This window comes from Bufo bufo, chromosome 2, assembly GCF_905171765.1.
Source record: "Bufo bufo chromosome 2, aBufBuf1.1, whole genome shotgun sequence".
NCBI classification, from domain to species: domain Eukaryota; kingdom Metazoa; phylum Chordata; class Amphibia; order Anura; family Bufonidae; genus Bufo; species Bufo bufo.
In genome coordinates, this window is record NC_053390.1 from 722,854,136 (window position 1) to 722,874,350 (window position 20,215).

Genomic DNA, 20,215 nt, shown 5'->3' on the forward strand with positions numbered 1-20,215 from the left:
CGGATCATCTGTTTGAGGATGCCGTGGTGCTCTGGTGAGTGCTGCAACCTCTTACATATGCAAATGACCCTCTAGGAGCAACAGGGGCGTTGCCGTTACTCCTACAGGCTCTGCTCTCTCTGCAACTGCCGCGCCCTCTGCACGTTGATTTACAGGGCCAGGTGTGATGATGTTTCTACTGCTTGGCCGTGTCAATCACAGTGCAGAGGGCGTGGCAGTTGCGGAGAGAGCAGAGCTTCTAGGTGTAATGGCAACGCCCCAGCTGCTCCTAGAGGCTCATATGCATACAATAAAACATATTGCGCAAATGTAACAAGTCAGCCAGTTTCATAGGTACAAATCTGCTGACAGATGCCCTTTAAGCCTGGTGTTATCCTGTAGGATATTTTATGCCTAGCCATAACATGAGATAACTGTTAGCCAAATGCTCATTTGGCCAACACTAGTCAGCTGAGCATGCATGTTTAGTTCACAGGAAGAAGAAAATAAGCCATTGCCGTTGCAACAAAGGATTGGAAATATTTAAATCCAACATGTCCAATTATTCTTTTCTCCAACATCCAGTGTAGGGTTTCAAACAGGACACCCCATAATATTGCTAATCACGCTGAAATGATTGGGTCTTAACAACATTTATCTCACGTATATGGCCAAATGTACCTTTTAGGTTATCCTTTAGATAGGTAAAGTGTAGCCTAAATAGAGTCTTTATGATTGTGACTTTGTCAGGTATGTTGTAAAAGGAACTTATAGTAAAGACATGACCTGTAATTGAATACAAGGTGCCTCGCAAATTAATATTTAATACTGCATTTTACACTGTTGCCCATAGTTTTTTCCCATAGAGAGTAAGGGAGCATCAGCCTGATACTATGTGACACTTATATTCCTTATTTGTATATTTCTTAGCCAGATTATAGATTGTAAGCTTCTGATACAAGTTATTGTATAAAACAATATTAGTTCATGGCTACGCCTTGATACATACTGTATGTACATATGTCCATATAAGGGACCAGATCTGCACGTAAGATAAATGTGATCTGAATGCTAAATACCTGCAGCCAAGGTTCCTCTTCCTATGTTATGTCTATGCTGCGTCTTCCTCTTACGTGAAGGATCGTAACAGACAAAGATCTGGATCACTGTGTGTTAAGGAACCCGTGGACCATCTCCGCTGGAGAAGAAAACTCATTTCCTACAATTATTCCCCATCATTAAAGAGAGACTTTTCTCTTAATCCATAAAATGGTTTGACCTAGTAGGAGAATTCTTCACAGTCTAGCGGAAATAGTCAAGGTTGTCCAGATTCATAGGAAAGGATTGTTTTGTTTTGTTTTTTATTTAATGAGACCTGATTCAAAATAATTCCTAAAAGTCTAAAAAAAGGCTGAGCTTCTCTGAACCCAATGAATGAAAGGTCCTTGTAAATCTAGGAAAGCTGTCATGCTGAGAAGAGGTTAACAACTTCTAGTATGCCAAAAATAACGAAGATGTGAGCTGTGCTTGCAGATGTAGGTCAGGAAAGGCCATTTCCTGGACAAGGCTTTGACTGTAGTTCTTTTCAATTGCTGCTTCTTTGTTAAAAATAACTTCTATTCTGTAATACATTAGTGAGGCTTGAATGATAATAGGTTTTATGTTTACGCCTGATATAATAGGAATTAGCTAGATACATCAGTCAAGCACTCTAAAGTTTCTTTTCTATAGTATGTTATTGGTATGTTGTTATGCACCGGGCATTTTTAATAAATAAAATTTATACATTGATTTCTCGTTTTATTACAAAAGCATTGTATAGCATATCCGCTCGATATGACAAAAGAGTTTGGTTAGTATCCAACCACTTGAATTACTTCCGATTCCAAACCTGGGGGCTGTACAGTTCTCTTTTTTGGAAGAGAAGTGGCTTCAGATGCATAATTGCTGCAATAACAGTTAAAATTTGATTGAAAACTGTATTTAATATTATACATTTTACATCTTTTTTATTTGGGCTTTGACCTATTTGTATCAATGAGTCAGGATTTGTCAGATTATGTTCTCCTATTTCTTGAGGATAAACATGTAAGGCCAAGTTCCCAGATATATCTGGCCATATTATTCCTCTGGCTTGGTACAAAAACGCTAGAGGGAAACTGATGCCAGAACTGATCTCGTAGTCTTATATAGGATTGTTCATGCCATCTGGTGCATCAGTTTTGTCACTGGATGTCTCCTAGTGCTGGAAGAAAATGCAGCGTGCGTTTTTTTTTTATCTCGCACTTTGGGGCTATGGACACCAGAGCATGTACTAAAGTGCATATACACATACATCAATTGTGTCCATGGGTGTAACTATAGTCATAGCGCTTGCTGTGGGGCCCAGTCACGTTCAAGAACATTGTACCGTTTAGTGGGGAATAACAATATGGTAGCTTTTTGCTATAATGTGGGTTTTCTGATATATGGTGCTATTACAAATATCTTTAATTATTGCTACTTATTCTGCTTAATGCAGTAGTTGGTGGGGTCCCCATCTTATATTGCTGTGGGGTCCTATAAATTATAGTTATGCCCGGGATGGTGTCTGGCTCTGATATAAAACAACTGGCCAGACACAACTGATTTGTGTGCACCCAAACCTTAAAATCGGAGAAAGCAAACAAAATAATAGTCCTTTGACTGCAGACCCAAAGTGGATACCCTAATAATCAAAGCCTATGTAAACTTTCTAACCAATAATGTTATGAACTGAATTTACTTGTTGGTGTTTTTCCTTGTCCAGTAATTCACCTCCCTTCAAACCCTAAAAGTCCCTTTACATGGGCATACACAGCAGGCAATGAGAACAAACCATTCTTTGGCCATAATTGCCTGCTCATCAGAGAAGGTGAGAGCTGCAATTTAATGCAGCAATCATCTCTACTGTATGGGGACAAGCGATTGCTGTTGAGATCGCTAGTCCCCATAGAGAATCATAATTTCTCGGCAGCAGATCCCTGTATACGCTGAATGATCTGATGCCCAGAAACAATGATTTAGGTGACCACATCAGCGATGCTTTCACCCGATGAACGAGTGTCTGCTCATTCATCGTGTGATCTGCGGCACCTTTACACAGGACAATTATTATTCCAAGAATGGTCCTTCTCGATAATTGTCAGCCCGTATAAAGCAGCTTTACTCACAGCCAGTGGCGTAACTAGAAATGACCAGGCCCCACAGAAATTTTTTGAATGAGCCCCCTTCCCCAGGAACGTCTTCGCAACTCTCAACTCCTGTGCAACCCCCACACCTGAGGCTAGTCAAGATCGCGCTCTCAGACGAGACCTGGCACTGTATGTAATGTAATTGTATAATACTGTTGAGGGGGCCCTGGCAATAAAATCTTTTAGTCCTTCTCCTAGGTGGGCCCTTTCTGAGTTTGGGCCCCAAAGCAGCTGCTTCCTCTTTAGCTACGCCCCTGCTCGCAGCTTCACAAATGTGGATTTATGTTATCAGGGCATTGAAAAGGCTGTATTACTATGTTTGAAAATGGAGATGGATTAGCAGTCTTCAGCCTGTGTGTATAGATTCCATCCGTGAAGCCATTGCTGATGTCTTTCAGGATGACCTTCTCACATTTTCTGCCTATATTCCTAAAAAAAATGTTGAAACCAGCTGTTCAAATGTATTCACAACCGAATAGCTTGGTATGAAATTCATTGTGTAGCACATACTTCCCTCCATTCATAAGCAGATGTGTAAATACAGTCTTTCCAAGCGCCACGTAGAAGGAGGAGAACATATGGAGTGATTAGGCAGCCGGCCTGAAGCTTGTTTAGTTCAATGTCTTGCAGTTCTTAGGAAATTCCTTTCTGTCTTGCAAAATATGAAATGATCAGTGACTGCTTGATAATCTGAATACACAGACGTGTAATTAGCAATATGGTTCATATTCTGTCATATTCATCTGTTGCTCTTTTTTTCCGAGCTATAATAAGCCTGCTTACTACCTGGGTAAGAGGAAACTTCACTAATGTGGTATATTCTGGCCATACACATAGAAGAAAAGCTTTGCGAACCTGCCAATTTCAATGGGTTGGGCTGAAAGACTAAATAGGGCTTCTGACTTTTTCTAGATTCTTCTTCCGCTGTGCGGTACACCACTGCCAGTCGTGTTTGGCAGAGACTTTAGATGGCCATATGTTTAAAGGGAACCTTTCGCTCAGATTTTGGACTATCTACAGTAATACATGAGTAGTACTGCAGATATGGAGTCCAGATCACTACTTTTTATTGTCCTACTGCCCCTGGTTCCCCTGCTGTCAGCACTCAGAGCTGCACTGAAATACACAGGACCGCTGTGCTCCTCTAACACCATGGAGAGGACTCGTGGGCACATGCCCGGCAGTCCTGACAATGTATTTCAATGCAGCTCTATGCGCTGACAGCGAGCCGAACAGGGGTCAGTAGGAAGATAAAAAATTGTGATCTGGACTCTATATCTGCAGCACTACTCATGTATTACTGTAGATAATGGTCCAAAATTGGGGTGACATATTCCCTTTAAGATTATGGTCAGCCAGAATGGTCAGCCAGAATTATTCGTATGAGCAATCCACCAATTAAATTTTTTTTATTAAAAATCAGAATAAGCTTATGCAAAGTGACAAATGATTGGCTGTATTAGGCCGAAAAAAGATCCCACCTTATAGATTTTAGCAGACCATAATCTGCCATTGGCTGTTGCGAACAGTCATTTGCACATAATTCTCAAACATCGGTCAGCCAAAATGATCAAAATTGTCCAATTTGGCCGACCTTTAGCTTATTTGTATGGGCAGCTTTATTCCTGTCTGTTGAAATAAATATGCACACTTGTACCTCCTACGATCTGCTGAACCAGATCTAAATAAGTTAAGTTCATTAGAACTGCATAATCTGGACACTAAAATATGGCTACATTACACCCTCCTCAAACCTTCTGGCCTAATTTGTGGATTTTTTGGGCTATGCAACATTTAGGAATATTTCCTACTACAGATCACTCACTTTTACTGTAGTTAATTAAAATAGTGATTTCTAGAATTGAAATATAGGTGTGAACGTTTCCTTTTAAGAGGACCTGTCCCCTCTCCTGACACGTCTCATTTAGTAACTACGTGCAGTCCCCATGTAATACCAATTCTAGAGCATCTATTCTTATGACTATGTTGTACCATTCCTTCATTATTCCTGAAAGAATCGCCAGCAGTCCACAATGAAAGTCCAGCTTGGTGTTACCAGTTGGGGGTGGGGGTGTCCTTGCACACTGACACTGGCGGTGCTGATTTGTGTCAGACTGTACAGGGACACACACCCAGTTGGTGACACACATCTGGACCTTCATTGCAGACTGTTGCAAATTCATAAACCTTTAGCGGGAATAATGAAGAAATGGCATAACATCAACTTATATGAAAAAAATGCTCCAGAATTGTTGTTACAAGGGGAATTCAAGTAATTCCTAAAACAGACATGTCAGGAGAGGTTACAGGTCCTCTTTAATGTGTTGAAAAACCAACAGGTCAGCCAGACCTCCCCATGACTCACCAGTCTGTCCTGGCTCTGGTTAATTAATTTTTTTAAAAAAAAGATTGTTCTGCTTATCTATATTCTTTGAAAACTACCGACTACTGACAACCTGTATCCTCATAGCCTGTGTCAAAATGTGCAGTTCATAACATCTGGAGCCCCAGAGGTTGTCTACTCCCTCTGCAAGGGTACTTCTTCAAAACCGTCCCACTGACATAGTGAATAATTGATCACTAATCCTCTGATTTTGCAAGATACCATAAACCTGTGTAGACACCGGGCAAACATTTATCTTCAAGTAGGATATTGTGCATCATATTCCGCTTTGATCTTGCGCAGATGGTTTAAATTCAGCTGGCTTGCAGTCTGCCTTTGGGCTTTCATCTTTGCTTGGCCCAGCTTCCCTGACCTTCCCAGAGTGTCCCATGTGAATTTTATCAAGGTTAACATGTAAAAGCTCCAACATGTGAACCATTGCAGCAGTGTGGTATGTGAGATGGCACCAGGAGTCATTTATCTTGGAAGTTTATTTTTATTTTTATAGGAGAGTACAGGAAACATCTGGTTCCTTTAACCCTTATATTTACTTTAGGGTCCTAACACGTCCACTGAAGTCCGCCTGGCGCTCAGCAGTTACTATTTCTTATGTAATCAATGTAAAAATAATACGCCTTTGCTTTTGTGATATCTTTAGATACTGGTCTCAGAAATAATCCACTTATTAATAAATCTGTGTCACTCCTAGATCTACTGTTTCCCATTGACATCTCCGCTGTAAAGAAGGACCATGATTTCTTGGATAGAGATGCAATTGAAGCCTTATGCAGGTTGGTTTATGTTGTGGGGATACATCCATTCATTGTTTTGTTAATGAGACACAGGGTGGTATAAGATTATAAAAAGGTCTACATTTTTCTATTAAGGGTAGGTTCCCACTTCTGTTCATCGGATCCGGCAGGATGTTCCGACAGAGAACAGCCTGCCAGAGTTCACCAGATTCAGCCTAGCCAGATTCTGCTTTCACCGCCAGACCACGTTGACTCTAAAGGGATCTGGCGACTTTCCTGTGAAATGCAAGCTTTTGGCTGAAAATAAATGTTGCATGCAGCATTTTTTGTCGGGGCAAAAATCAGCATTTGTGCCGGAAAACAGTCGGATCCCCACCAGATGTCATTATAGTCAATGGGGTCAGGCGGTGAACAGCAATATCCGACTAGGCCAGATCTGCTTAACGGTACTTTCACACTAGCGTTAGAAGAATCAATTTCCCAAACACTTGGTACCGGATCCGGCATTAATACATTTCAATGGAAATTAATGCAGGATTCGGCATTCCAGCGAGTGTTCCGGAATTCTGGCCAGAGAAAATACCGCAGCATGCTGCAGTATTTTTTCCGGCCAAATACCGTAAAAGGGACAGAACGGAAGACATCTTGATGCATACTGAACGGATTGCTTTCCATTCAGATTGCATTAGGACAAAACGAAAGCGTTTTTTTTTTTCCGGTATTGAGCCCCTAGTGTGAAAGTAGCCTAACTCTGGCAGGCTGTAACGGAGGTGTGAACTTAGCCTCAAGTGGATGCAATACCAGACATAGCCTACAGATAAAAGTGGCTGTTTCTGAAAATAAAATTTTGAAATTAGAAGGCAATGTTACTCATTCAGAATAATATCTTTGCTTTATAAACTTAAGGTGGCCATACACAGATGTATGTCAACCAACCCCACTGACTTTGGTGGTATCGGCCGAACATCTATTGTGCAATGGGGCCTTCTGACTCCCGCCCATCTCCCCCAACCCCAAGGTAGATATCAGGGAAGAGAAGGGTCCAATTCTTTTGCTCTCAGGGGGGTAATTTTCCCACCAGAGGTATCTGACAATGACATTCTCCCCTATTCATTCACAACACTTGCTGAGCATGCATGCGTATGGAGAAAACAGGCCAGATAGCTGTAGGCTGCAAGTTTTCTCATGTGTACAGTCAACTTAAAGGTTTTATTGCCTGATTAATATAAAACTGTGGACAGTCATACGTCCTATGTTCTTCTATCAGAATATTTAGCCTTAAAGGGGTTTTCAGGATTTTGATATTGATGGCATATCCTCAGGATACACAGCTCCATCCTTTGTATAGGAGATGGAACAGTTCTGTTACCATCAAAGTGAATGGAAACCATGCTGCAGTTACTAGTTCCGTCCACTACAAAATGGATAGAACATTTTTTTTTGTGGGGGATGTCGGACCCCCGCCAATCCGATGGCCGATCCTGAGGATAGGCCTTCAATATCAAAACCCTGACCTCATTATGTTGCCTTATGCTGAAAAGCATTGAACCCTGGCTCATGATGGCATATAGGTGCATCTATGCTTGACTTTGGTTCTTGTAATATGAAGAACGCTACCACGTCAAACATGAGCCTCATCTTTCCTTAAACTGCAGTACATAAGCTTTCTGTTAAATACAAGAAAGGATGGGGGTTGTGTTCACTCCTGTATGCATCTGCTTAACATAGACACATCGTAAACTGCAGTCTAGACAAGTGGTTCTTCACCATTAGTCATGAGAAGTCAACCTTGGCTACAGGCAGTCATGGTCACTCCTGAGCCATTTAACACCAGACCAGATTATTGAAAACGTATACATGTAACTACACTATAGTATGCATAAGATTTAGGTTATATGGACTATAAAATAACATTAGAATGGCATAATTTAACTGAAAACCCACATATACATTACAGAGTATAATATATGGCAGCCTGTAATAAAAGTAAAGCCTGTTGGATGTAATATATTTTATATCGGGGCTTAGGAATCCTTTCCAGAGCATGACAGTAAGAATTTAGCTTTGGCGCCTGTGTATCACATTCAGCTAGACCCTGGCGGTGTCCTCCTTTTGCACCTTTATAGTGGAACATGTAGGGGAGACTCCCGATGAAATCTAACCAAGCAGAAAAGGATCACTCAAGGTCACAGAAAGACAACATATTTCATTTGTTTTGTTCTTGGCACCTATAAAATGTGACACAGGAGTAATGTAACCCTAGTAGACATGACTTTTCTTGTAACTGATACCATGCGTATCAGACAGATTTTAACTTGGATTTCGAGAACTATTCCCTTACACTTAAAACAGTAAAAGTTTATCTTCCCAACAGCAGACTCTGAATCCTTTTCAGCCGACTGTGCAGTTTTGTTGTGTAGACACATTAAACCGAAGCCTCACCGAGATTAGACAGTCTTATCAGCAGGACTGGAGATTCCCCTCTGCACATCAAAGTCATCACGCGAGTCAGAAAGGCGAATACTGTTCAGCTGGATGGGACTAGATCCTTCTAGCATTTCAGATGTTTTATATACTATTCCACACACCTAATGTGGCTTCATATTTTTGTATGTATTTGAGATATTGCTGCTTAACGTTATGATGATTTGGTGGTTTAAAATGGATTCCTTCATTTCCTGAAGTGGGGCAAATTGTATATTCCGTTTCTAAGGCTACTTTCACACTCGCATTTGGTGCGGATCCGTCATAGATCTGCACAAACGCATACGTTCAGATAATACAACCGCATGCATCCGTTCAGAACGGATCTGTTTGTATTATCTTTAACATAGCCAAGACGGATCCGTCTTGAACACCATTTAAAGTCACGGGAGGACGGATCCGTATTCTATTGTGCCATATTGTGTCAGTAAAAACGTATCCGTCCCCATTGACTTACATTGTGTGTCAGGATGGATCTGTTTGGCTCAGTTTTGTCAGACGGACACCAAAACACTGCAAGCAGCGTTTTGGTGTCCGCCTCCAGAGCGGAATGGAGACTGAACTGATACAAACTGAGCGGATCCTTTTCCATTCAGAATGCATTAAGGGCAAAACTGATCCGTTTTGGACCGCTTGTGAGAGCCCTGAACGGATCTCACAAACGGAAACCGAAACGCCAGTGTGAAAGTAGCCTAAAGGGAATTATGCATTTGGGGTGAATTTACACAATTTATAATCCTACAGAAAACAGAGCGATAAATAGGTCCTACAGGAAGTTAATATTACTGTTCCTTTTTGGATTAGCACATTGTTCCAGCGTAGGAACAGAACTGATACAGACCCTGCTGGCGCCTGACGGATCCCTTTCACTATAATGGGGTCCATCGAGTGTCCGGTGTAAATACCGACACTTTGTTGGCTGATTGATCGTTCAGCCAACAGCTATTGAATAGGTATGGCTATCTGTAAACTAGGTTGACATCTAATAAAAGGATTTCTAATATTAATAAAACATGGCTACTTTCTTCCAGAAACAGCGCCTCTCATGGGCTATGTCTGGTATTGCAGCTCCGCACCATGTTTGTCTAATCACTTAGAACCCCATTAGATCTTCAGTTGAAATCATGCTAGATATCTAAATAACCCACAGCTTTCAGAAGTGTTTGTATTGTGACTGTAGGCAATGCACTTTATAACTGTGGTTAGGTTATCAGCAGGTTACAGGTCAGTAATCACTGGTCATCCTGTTAGCTCCTTCCAAGATGTTCTGATTACACTTCATGGTCATTCACTCAAAGAATGTTCAGGAAAGGGGGGATAAAATGCAAAAGTAAAGAATTTTATGTTCTACAAAAAATGTAATTTATTCCAGTCTGTTCACCCCTTCGCAAATATTTGGATCCTAACTCTGGCAGCATATATTAAATACATTTTTCAAATAGTTTGTAAAGGATATATTTGGCACGGTAAAAACACTCGTCGACCGCACTACTTATTTGCTTAGGATTTAGCGTTTGGATGTGTAAATGTGGAAGAAAGGGCAGTCTGTGCTTGTTGCACATACCTCAGGTACAATAAGGTCTCACATCTTGGAATGAACATGCTTTCTGTAAAAGTTATGACACCCCATCGCCTCTCCCTCCTGATAAATGAACTTGTTTTTCAAAAATGAACCAAGTTATAAAATTGATATCTAAATCTAGAACTAGAGAACATGTATTCGGCAGTTTCCTGAACTCGTATTTTCTTTATCTTGAGAGGATAGTGGTAGGCACAATTTATAAAAAAAAAAAAAAAAAAGAAAGATTAAAAAAAGGTAAAGAGGCTATATATATATATATATATATATATATACAGTACAGACCAAAAGTTTGGACACACCTTCTCATTCAAACAGTTTTCTTTATTTTCATGACTATGAAGGCATCAAAACTATGTATTAACACATGTGGAATTATATACATAACAAACAAGTGTGAAACAACTGAAAATATGTCATATTCTAGGTTCTTCAAAGTAGCCACCTTTTGCTTTGATTACTTCTTTGCACACTCTTGGCATTCTCTTGATGAGCTTCAAGAGGTAGTCCCCTGAAATGGTCTTCCAACAGTCTTGAAGGAGTTCCCAGAGATGCTTAGCACTTGTTGGCCCTTTTGCCTTCACTCTGCGGTCCAGCTTACCCCAAACCATCTAGATTGGGTTCAGGTCCGGTGACTGTGGAGGCCAGGTCATCTGGCGCAGTACCCCATCACTCTCCTTCATGGTCAAATAGCCCTTACTTTCAAAGTTTTCCCAATTTTTTGGCTGACTGACCTTCATTTCTTAAAGTAATGATGGCCACTCGTTTTTCTTTACTTAGCTGCTTTTTTCTTGCCATAATACAAATTCTAACAGTCTATTCAGTAGGACTATCAGCTGTGTATCCACCTGACGTCTCCTCAATGCAACTGATGGTCCCAACCCCATTTATAAGGCAAGAAATCCCACTTATTAAACCTGACAGGGCACACCTGTGAAGTGAAAACCATTTCAGGGGACTACCTCTTGAAGCTCATCAAGAGAATGCCAAGAGTGTGCAAAGCAGTAATCAAAGCAAAAGGTGGCTACTTTAAAGAACCTAGAATATGACATATTTTCAGTTGTTTCACACTTGTTTGTTATGTATATAATTCCACATGTGTTAATTCATAGTTTTGATGCCTTTCAGTGTGAATCTACAATTTTCATAGTCATGAAAATAAAGAAAACTCTTTGAATGAGAAGGTGTGTCCAAACTTTTGGTCTGTACTGTATATATATATATATATATATATATATATATAAAACACATGTCAGGTGAGAAAGTCACTTGCAAGTCCACTTGAAACCAAGGAAGCTTACTAGCATAGCTCTGAACATGACGGCCTAACTAACGTAGGAGGCAAGTCAATATAAAGAGCGCAGTTATATTCCCTGTTGGTCGTGAAGTATGTATGAAGGTAAGGTCTTTAAACTGGGGTCTGTTTGCTCATTGGTACAAAGCTTATATTAAGATTTTCACAAGTCCAGCATATTTTACCTGTGAGCAAGGCCAGACTTACTTAGACACAGATTTGCTTGTCATTTGGTATGTAGGTTAAAAAAACGTGCTTAGATGAACATAACCTGTTGCTTTGCTGAAGTTTGAATGAATGCAAGTTTTATGTGAAAAATATGTTTACAAAGTCCTATTTGTATTGTTTAATCCAATTCTGAGATTCTAGAACTGGCGTTATGGAAGTGATAGAAATGTAAGCCTAAACAGATCATTTACTTTTACGGCCCTTATGCACATTGTAGAGGTGCACAGATGCTCTTCAGCTCCATTATGTGGAGATATGCACATTCCGTGGTTCTCCCTACACTGCCGTAATAGGGTTTCCCATCTAACATGACATGATTAATATGGAAAATAGATTCCACACACTCAATGTCAAGCTGAGTACGCATCACCATTTATGCCCGTTTCCCACTTGTGTGAAACAGATCCGGCTGGCTGTTCCAACTGGTCTGATCTGTCTGAACTGTCTGATCCATCCCTGCCGGGCACAGCATTCCGTCTGGGACTATAATGGGGGCTTCTGGAATAGCCTGCCTGATCTGTTCCACGCAAGTGTGAAACGAGCCTTAGCTTTTCATTTTGATCCGTCAGGAGAACAGTGAAAATACTGATCCATTATTTCGAGCATCAGTTGTACTTAATTTGCATCAGTTTTTTTCCATTCCGTCAGACATCATTTATTTTTGAGAAAATTTCTGAGAAAAACTACAGCATGCATGCAGTACATTTTCTTCCATCATAAATAACTGATGTCTGAGGGAACTGAATACAACTGATGCTCAAAATAACTGATGCTTTTTTTCTGTTCTTCTGATGGATCAAAAGAAAGGAAAGCTAAACAGTGATGTGAACTCGGCCTTAGCAGCCTCAAATCCATATATTTGTTGCCACCCTGGCTGTTTCCTTTTAAACAGTGGGGCAAAAAAGTATTTAGTCAGCCACCAATTGTGCAAGTTCTCCCACTTAAAAAGATGAGAGAGGCCTGTAATTTTCATCATAGGTACACTTCAACTATGAGAGACAGAATGGGGGGAAAGAATACAGGAAATCACATTGTAGGATTTCTAATGAATTAATTGGTAAATTACTCGGTAAAATAAGTATTTGGTCACCTACAAACAAGCAAACTTTCTGGCTCTCACAGACCTGAAACGTCTTCTTTAAGAGGCTCCTCTGTCCTCCACTCGTTACCTGTATTAATGGCACCTGTTTGAACATGTTATCAGTATAAAAGACACCTGTCCACAAAATTGTAGACCTGCACCAGGCTGGGAAGACTGAATCTGCAATAGGCAAGCAGCTTGGTGTTAAGAAATCAACTGTGGGAGCAATTATTAGAAAATGGAAGACATACAAGACCACTGATAATCTCCCTCGATCTGGGGCTCCACGCAAGATCTCACCCCGTGGGGTCAAAATGATCACAAGAACGGTGAGCAAAAATCCCAGAACCACACGGGGGGACCTAGTGAATGACCTGCAGAGAGCTGGAACAAACTAGCAAAGGCTACCATCAGTAACACACTACGCCTCCAGGGACTCAAATACTGCAGTGCCAGACGTGTCCCCCTGCTTAAGCCTGTAAATGTCCGGGCCTGTCTGAAGTTTGCTAGAGAGCATTTGGATTATCCAGAAGAGGATTGGGAGAATGTCATATGGTCAGATGAAACCAAAATAGAACGTTTTGGTAAAAACTCAACTCGTCGTGTTTGGAGGAGAAAGAATGCTGAGTTGCATCTAAAGAACACCATACCTACTGTGAAGCATGGGGGTGGAAACATCATGCTTTGGGGCTGTTTCACATTTTGAGTGAAAACCTCCTTCCATCAGCAAGGGCATTGAAGATGAAACGTGGCTAGGTCTTTCAGCATGACAATGATCCCAAACACACCGCCCGGGCAACGAAGGAGTGGCTTCGTAAGACGCATTTCAAGGTCCTGGAAAGGCCTAGCCAGTCTCCAGATCTCAACCCCATAGAAAACCTTTGGAGGGAGTTGAAAGTCCATGTTGCCCAGCGACAGCCCCAAAGCATCACTGCTCTAGAGGAGATCTGCATGGAGGAATGGGACAAAATACCAGCAACAGTGTGTGAAAACCTTGTGAAGACTTACAGAAAACATTTGACCTCTGCCATTGCCAACAAAGGGTATATAACAAAGTATTGAGATGAACTTTTGTTATTGACCAAATACTTATTTTCCACCATAATTTCCAAATAAATTCTTAAAAAATCAGACTGGGATTTTCTGGATTATTTTTCTCTCATAGTTGAGGTATACCTATGATAAAAAAATTACAGACCTCTCTCATCTTTTTAAATGGGAGAACTTGCACAATTGGTGGCTGACTAAATACTTTTTTGCCCCACTGTAGACCTGCATTTGTTTTTCAGCTGTAAATTCCCCCTACTGACTATGGCATCTATTTGTCCATCACTTGCGACCACTGTTACCTGATAAAATCTATTTAATTCTTATATATCTAACAGGCGACTGAACACTTTAAATAAATGTGCGGTGATGAAGCTGGAAATCAGTCCAAATAGAAAGAAGGTAAGAGTGACCAAATTTTTGAATCATCTAAAAGGTATGAAAGCAGACAGAATGTAACGTCTCTATGTCATGGTCAGCTGTGTATTCAGATGTTCCCTTTGCAAGTGATAATCCATTTTAGATTGAAATGCTAACTAAATGACTTGCCACATTTGAAATTGCCTTGCAATCTTAATGAACCTCTATGTAGATAAGGTACTTTGGCTTATAATTAAAGCTGTGGGGGATGGTAACAGGAAAACGTGTCAGGAAAGGAAGAGCAGACAACTCTTGGAATTGTTTTATGATGATTTAAAACAGAATAAATAAAGTCATTTTATTAGGCATTTTATCTGGTTTCCAGTAGGACTCCAAAAATGCCCTACTTGTCTAACGCTGCCTAGTTTCTTCTTTTAACTTAAAAGTTTAGCAGAGACGTTGGACACAGAGATATGGGGAGTTGTTTAGCAGGGCTCCTATACTGATAAGACGGTAATCATGTGTTCTGATTAAAATAGTACCTTTGCATTGTTAGTAAGTTGAAGCTTATGTTGCCCCATTATTTTGTTAGTAACCCCATCGTTGACCACCAGCTATCTGGTGTGGGAAACCAAACAAATCCCTCATTTGGTGTCTCAGCTTTATGGACCCCTTGAATATGATAGAGTCCCTTGACTTTCCAGGTTTGTACTTAGCTTTTTGAATAATAATTCTTGGTGCATTTGGATTTAAAAGATTCTTGCAATGGCCAGCCAATACAGTCTGGAAAGTTTAGACCAGTCCTTTCTGATCTGCAGTGTTTTAGGTTCCAGGTTGAGATGGTTACTGCTAAATAATTCCCAAACCAGGTTTAGCCTTGGTTTATGTTTGTTTTTATCATGGATATATCTCTTATATATTTATTAAGCAATCTACCATGTGTAATGTTAACAAATTGCTAGTTTAGCTTATATATTTAGAATACAGATGTTAAGTCAGCCTCACTCACTATAGTTTTTGCCTCTGGCAGTTTTGTAGTTAATTATGTAAGTTGGGGGATGGTAATGTGTTTGTGACTTGCACACACATCTCAGCCAGCTTTTCACTTTAAGAGGTCAGTATTTTGTTTTTTGTGGTTGTTGTTTTTATAATTAGCTAAATTATATCAGGCATACGAGATGACTTTTGTTCAAGGCTAGTTATCTCTCAGCTAAGGTGACTGATTACTTTATTGCCCTTGTGTCTTCTAATGCAGTGAAATAGCTCAAAGGTAGCAGTAAATTGACAATTGCCATCCTCTAAATGTTATCCTACTTTAAAGGGGTTATCCACCACAAAGTATTTATCACCTATCTTCAGAATAGGTGGTAAATGTATGTTCTCTGGGCCCTCCATCAGTCACTTTAACAGGGATCCCAAGCCCCCATTCCAGAGGAGTTTGACTGGAGTGATGGTCACACATTCACACTGCTGCTCCAGTCAGACTGAGACTCTACTTCCACTTCCCTCACAGGTCAAAAACTCATGTTAATGAGATTATTAAATTCGTATGGATTGTTTCAGTCATCTCTAGCCCCCAGCAATCATTTATTTATTACCTATCGTGTTAGTAGGTAATAAATATTTCTTGTGGGATTATCAAATAAATGTTGAAATATTATTATTACACATTGATGTGGTTATTTTTAGGTATTTAAATATAATATTGGTGTTTGTTCAAAGAATAGTCTAATGAGAACCATCCCTTTCCAATTTATAGAGTGACGATTCAGATGAAGATGAACCTTGTGCAATTAGTGGCAAATGGACGTTCCAGCGGGACAGTAAGAGATGGTCGCGATTGGAAGAATTTGATGTGTTTCAAGGACATAAACCAGCACTGGGTGACAGCCATCAGCTGGGAAATGCTATAAGCCAGGATAGCATACTCACAGACCTGAGTGAGCACCAAGAAGTTTCATCAATCCACAGTACCAGCAGTGACAGTCAAAGAGCACATGTTTCAAGCGAGGCAGGCACTACAAGAACAAACTCAGTCAACAGTGTTTGTTCATCTGGAAATTTTTTTGCAAATGATGACTCATTCAGTAGCCTTCCGTCTCCTAAGGAACTTTCCCATTTTAACTTTAATATCAAAGCAAATGAAAAAAACTCAAGGTCTAGAACCAAGAGCCTTCTCAAAAGAATGGAAAGTTTAAAGATCAAAACTTCTCAAAGCAAAAAGAAATCTCAGTCCAAAACAGGCCTGACAATCAGTGAACCTATCTTACAAGAAGGGGTCGATGATGATAAGCTAAAGCAACTGAACTGTGTGGAAATAACTTCTCTGAATGGAAATCATATTAATGCCCCCAAAGTGCGCAAGAGGAGCATATCAAACTCCACACAGACCAGCAGTAGTAGTAGTCAATCAGAAACAAGCAGTGCAGTCAGCACACCAAGTCCAGTTACAAGAACACGGAGCCTAAGTGCTTGTCACAAGAGGGTTGGAATGTACTTAGAAGGTTTTGACCCCTTCAACCAGTCAACTTTTAGTGATGTTCTTGAACAAAACTTTAGGAACCAGAGGAATTTTGGTGATGATGCTGTGTTTTTTATCCCCGAGGACCACAAGCCTGGAACATTTCCAAAAGCACTTTCAAATGGTAACTTGTCCCCAACAGACAGTAGCCCTTCTGTGAGCTGGAGAAATGGGAGTTTTCATGCACATGACCACCTCAGCTTCACAAGGGAAAACAGTGTCAGCAGTGTTAACAGCTGCAAAAGTTCTTTCACTAGAAGGAGACGCACTTCTTGTTGTTCTGAAGGAAGCCGGTTGAGTATCTATGACAATGTGCCTGGCACATTCTTGTACTCCAGTAATGGTGGCTTGACTGAGCTGGAACATGAGGACATTTTCCCAGAACTGGATGACATATTGTACCATGTCAAGGGAATGCAGAGAATTGTAAATCAATGGACAGAGAAATTTTATGATGAAGATTCAGATTCAGCTCTAGACTCTGTGTCTCCTTGTCCTTCCTCTCCCAAACAGATACACTTAGATATTGATAATGATTGCAGTGCTCTTAGTGATTTGGACAGCACAGGGAACTCTTTGAATGATTGTGAGGAGACAACAGTTATCCAAGGAAGAAGAGACTCTGGAGTAGGCGCATCCTTGACCAGATCCAATAGGTATGTCTTCATTTTATTTATTCATGCCAGTGAATGATCAGTTGCTGCTGTAAATTTCAGCTGCTGCTCCAATGTATTAGGTACTTTAAATGTTTGTAGGTATTTCCATTGTCTAAACAATGTTGACACAAGGCTAAAGGTGGTCATAAGGCTATATTCACTTCTCCGTTCAGAGATCTGGCAGGCCTGTCCAGCACAGAGCAGCCTACCGGATCTCATGGGATTCAGCATTGTAGGATCCTCTACTTCACCACCGGATCCCTATTGACTGCAATGTGATCCGGTCGATATCTGGCAAAAATTATGGGTTTCAGCCAGACAAAAACCATTGCATGTAATGGTTTTTTGTCTGGCTGACCGCTGTCATATGCACCGGATCAGGTAGCCAGATCTCCAAAATAGGTATGTGAACGCAGCCTATGCGACCATTCTGCAGACACAGCCGCACTCTTTGAATGAAAAATCTTTCGTCCAACTATCGGAAAAAAAAGGTCAACATGGCCAACTTCTTCTTAGATGATGATGGTCTGTTATCAATTGGATAAAACGACTTATGTATATGGCCACCTTAAGTTGTGTTATAATCAGGTTTTGTTATGAATGTGTAGTCTATTACTTCCTAATAATGGTGTTTATTTGAAGGAAGACCATTATGCTAAGTATTGTTTTTAGAATTGACTGAAACATCCATTAAATATAAGTCAAATATCATCTATGTGATACCTCCCATAGTTATATCGAGCAGCAGCAGCATACATAGTCTGACTCTGCTCCTTACAACTCCTCGACAACGCAGCTTTCCTGGTAGGAAGAGACAGAGAACTAACGTCCCCAGTCTAGTGGTCAGATCCTACTTATCTTCAATTTATAACTTTTCATGTGAAATAGTGATAAACGGTGACAGCTGAAATACTCTTCAAATAGGACAGTAAAATAGATACTAGGACCACTGACCTGGACCTTCCTCGTGTTCTTTTTTTTTATTGGTTTAATTTTATGGTATAATAATTTTAACTGAATTTTGCCTCCTGTTTCCCCCATCTCCCCTCAAGCACTACAGCCAAGTGAACCATAGGTTTGGAAAATGGAAGGGGGCTACTGCGGTAGAAACCTTCCCCCTGTTATTTTCATCTTTATTAGGCGTCATGCACACGGCCGTTGTTTTGGTCCGCATCTGAGCCGCAGTTTTGGCGGCTCGGATGAGGACCCATTGACTTCCATGGGGCCGCAAAAGTGGACAGCACTCCGTGTGCTGTCCGCCTCCGTTGCTCCGTTCCGTGGCCCCGCAAAAAATATATAGCATGTCCTATTCTTGTCCATGCTTTGCGGACAAGAATAGGCAGTTATATTAAAGGCTGTCCGTGCCGTTCCGCAAATTGCGGAATGCACACGGACACCATCCGTGTTTTGTGGATCCGCGATTTGCGGACCGAAAAACACACAACGGTCGTGTGCATGTAGCCTTAGGCTCACCGTCCCTTTAATGTCAGATTATTCTTATAATTACTTTTATTGATTAGATCATTCTACCTAATGTAACTTACTTTGCCTATCTATCATATTGATTATAATTTACCTTTTTTTGTACTTATAATACATGGGTGTTTACTGACATTTAGCTCCCCTTTATGTTATATAAGACTTATTACATATTACTCATCAAAACCGTTAATTATCAAAAGGTAATTTATTCACCTAGAAAAATGGCAAACTGTGCTCAAATAACATACTCTTATAGTAGTTACCTTTTAGTTTACTTTTATGTGAAAAAATGACATTTCCTCGCTGTAGAATAGTCAGACCTCCAGAATGCCTGATTCATGGGAGTATGTCAGAGCTTGTTACTCAGTCCTGACTTATAAATACCTTTCGCATCGCTCATATCCTAATCCTCGCTTTATTTAACGCAGGCATCGGTTCAGGTGGCACAGCTTTCAAAGCTCCCATCGGCCCAGCTTAAGATCTGCCTCATTGCAAATCAATTGCCAATCGGTGACTCAGATCAACTTGCTGCAGAAATATTCACTTTTGAAGCTGACTGCTCTCCTGGAGAGGTACACCCCGTCCAACAAACATGGGTTCAGCTGGTGAGTATCCAGCCTCTGTGATGTAACAAGTCGAACACGTCTGTCATATCTTGTGGTTTCTTATTCATGGGTTGCTTTATACGGCAGCTTAGGGCAATTCCTTTTTGCAGCTTTCTATAATACATATAGGGGTGGTCTTTGCTGTAACTTGCACGCACAGAATAGAGATTCTTTTCATTGCCAGATAAATCCGAAATGGCTCATCAGTTTGCTCATGGCATAGATAAAATATGTAACATAGTCCCCTCTTCGCCACAAAAATGTGTAACCCACAGCATCAAAGTGTTCTCCATTCAGAGCATCTATCTATATTCCCAGAAATGCGGTGGTCAGAAAAGCTATTTGCGCATAGTTCATATTTCAAATTCTCATTACAACTCGTAATGTTTTCAGATAATTTTTTATGCACAAAGACTGGATTATTCATTTCATTAATTCTCTTATGGCCAACACGGCGACGTAAGTAACCAACTCTGCCTAGTGTTCATTGTTTCCGGAGGAATTCATATGTAAGGAAAGGTCGAAGAGTGGGTCTTAGATGTATTTTAGATT

The 20,215-nt window shown here is 40.5% G+C and overlaps 1 protein-coding gene across 4 annotated transcripts in view; it reads left to right on the plus strand.

Annotated features, from left to right (window-relative positions):
• Window positions 1-20,215, plus strand: part of DLC1 (DLC1 Rho GTPase activating protein) — a 590,258-nt gene that overhangs the window by 562,318 nt on the left and 7,725 nt on the right. For all 4 annotated transcript variants that reach the window (XR_005776381.1, XM_040418808.1, XM_040418809.1 and 1 more), the window contains 4 exons: window positions 6,284-6,365; window positions 14,378-14,441; window positions 16,159-17,576; window positions 19,487-19,663. Coding sequence is in view for 3 of the 4 variants with exons in the window: in XM_040418808.1 (XP_040274742.1) it covers window positions 6,284-6,365; window positions 14,378-14,441; window positions 16,159-17,576; window positions 19,487-19,663 (1,741 nt within the window). In the remaining variant the exon portion in view is untranslated. The remainder of the gene's footprint in view (window positions 1-6,283; window positions 6,366-14,377; window positions 14,442-16,158; window positions 17,577-19,486; window positions 19,664-20,215) is intronic.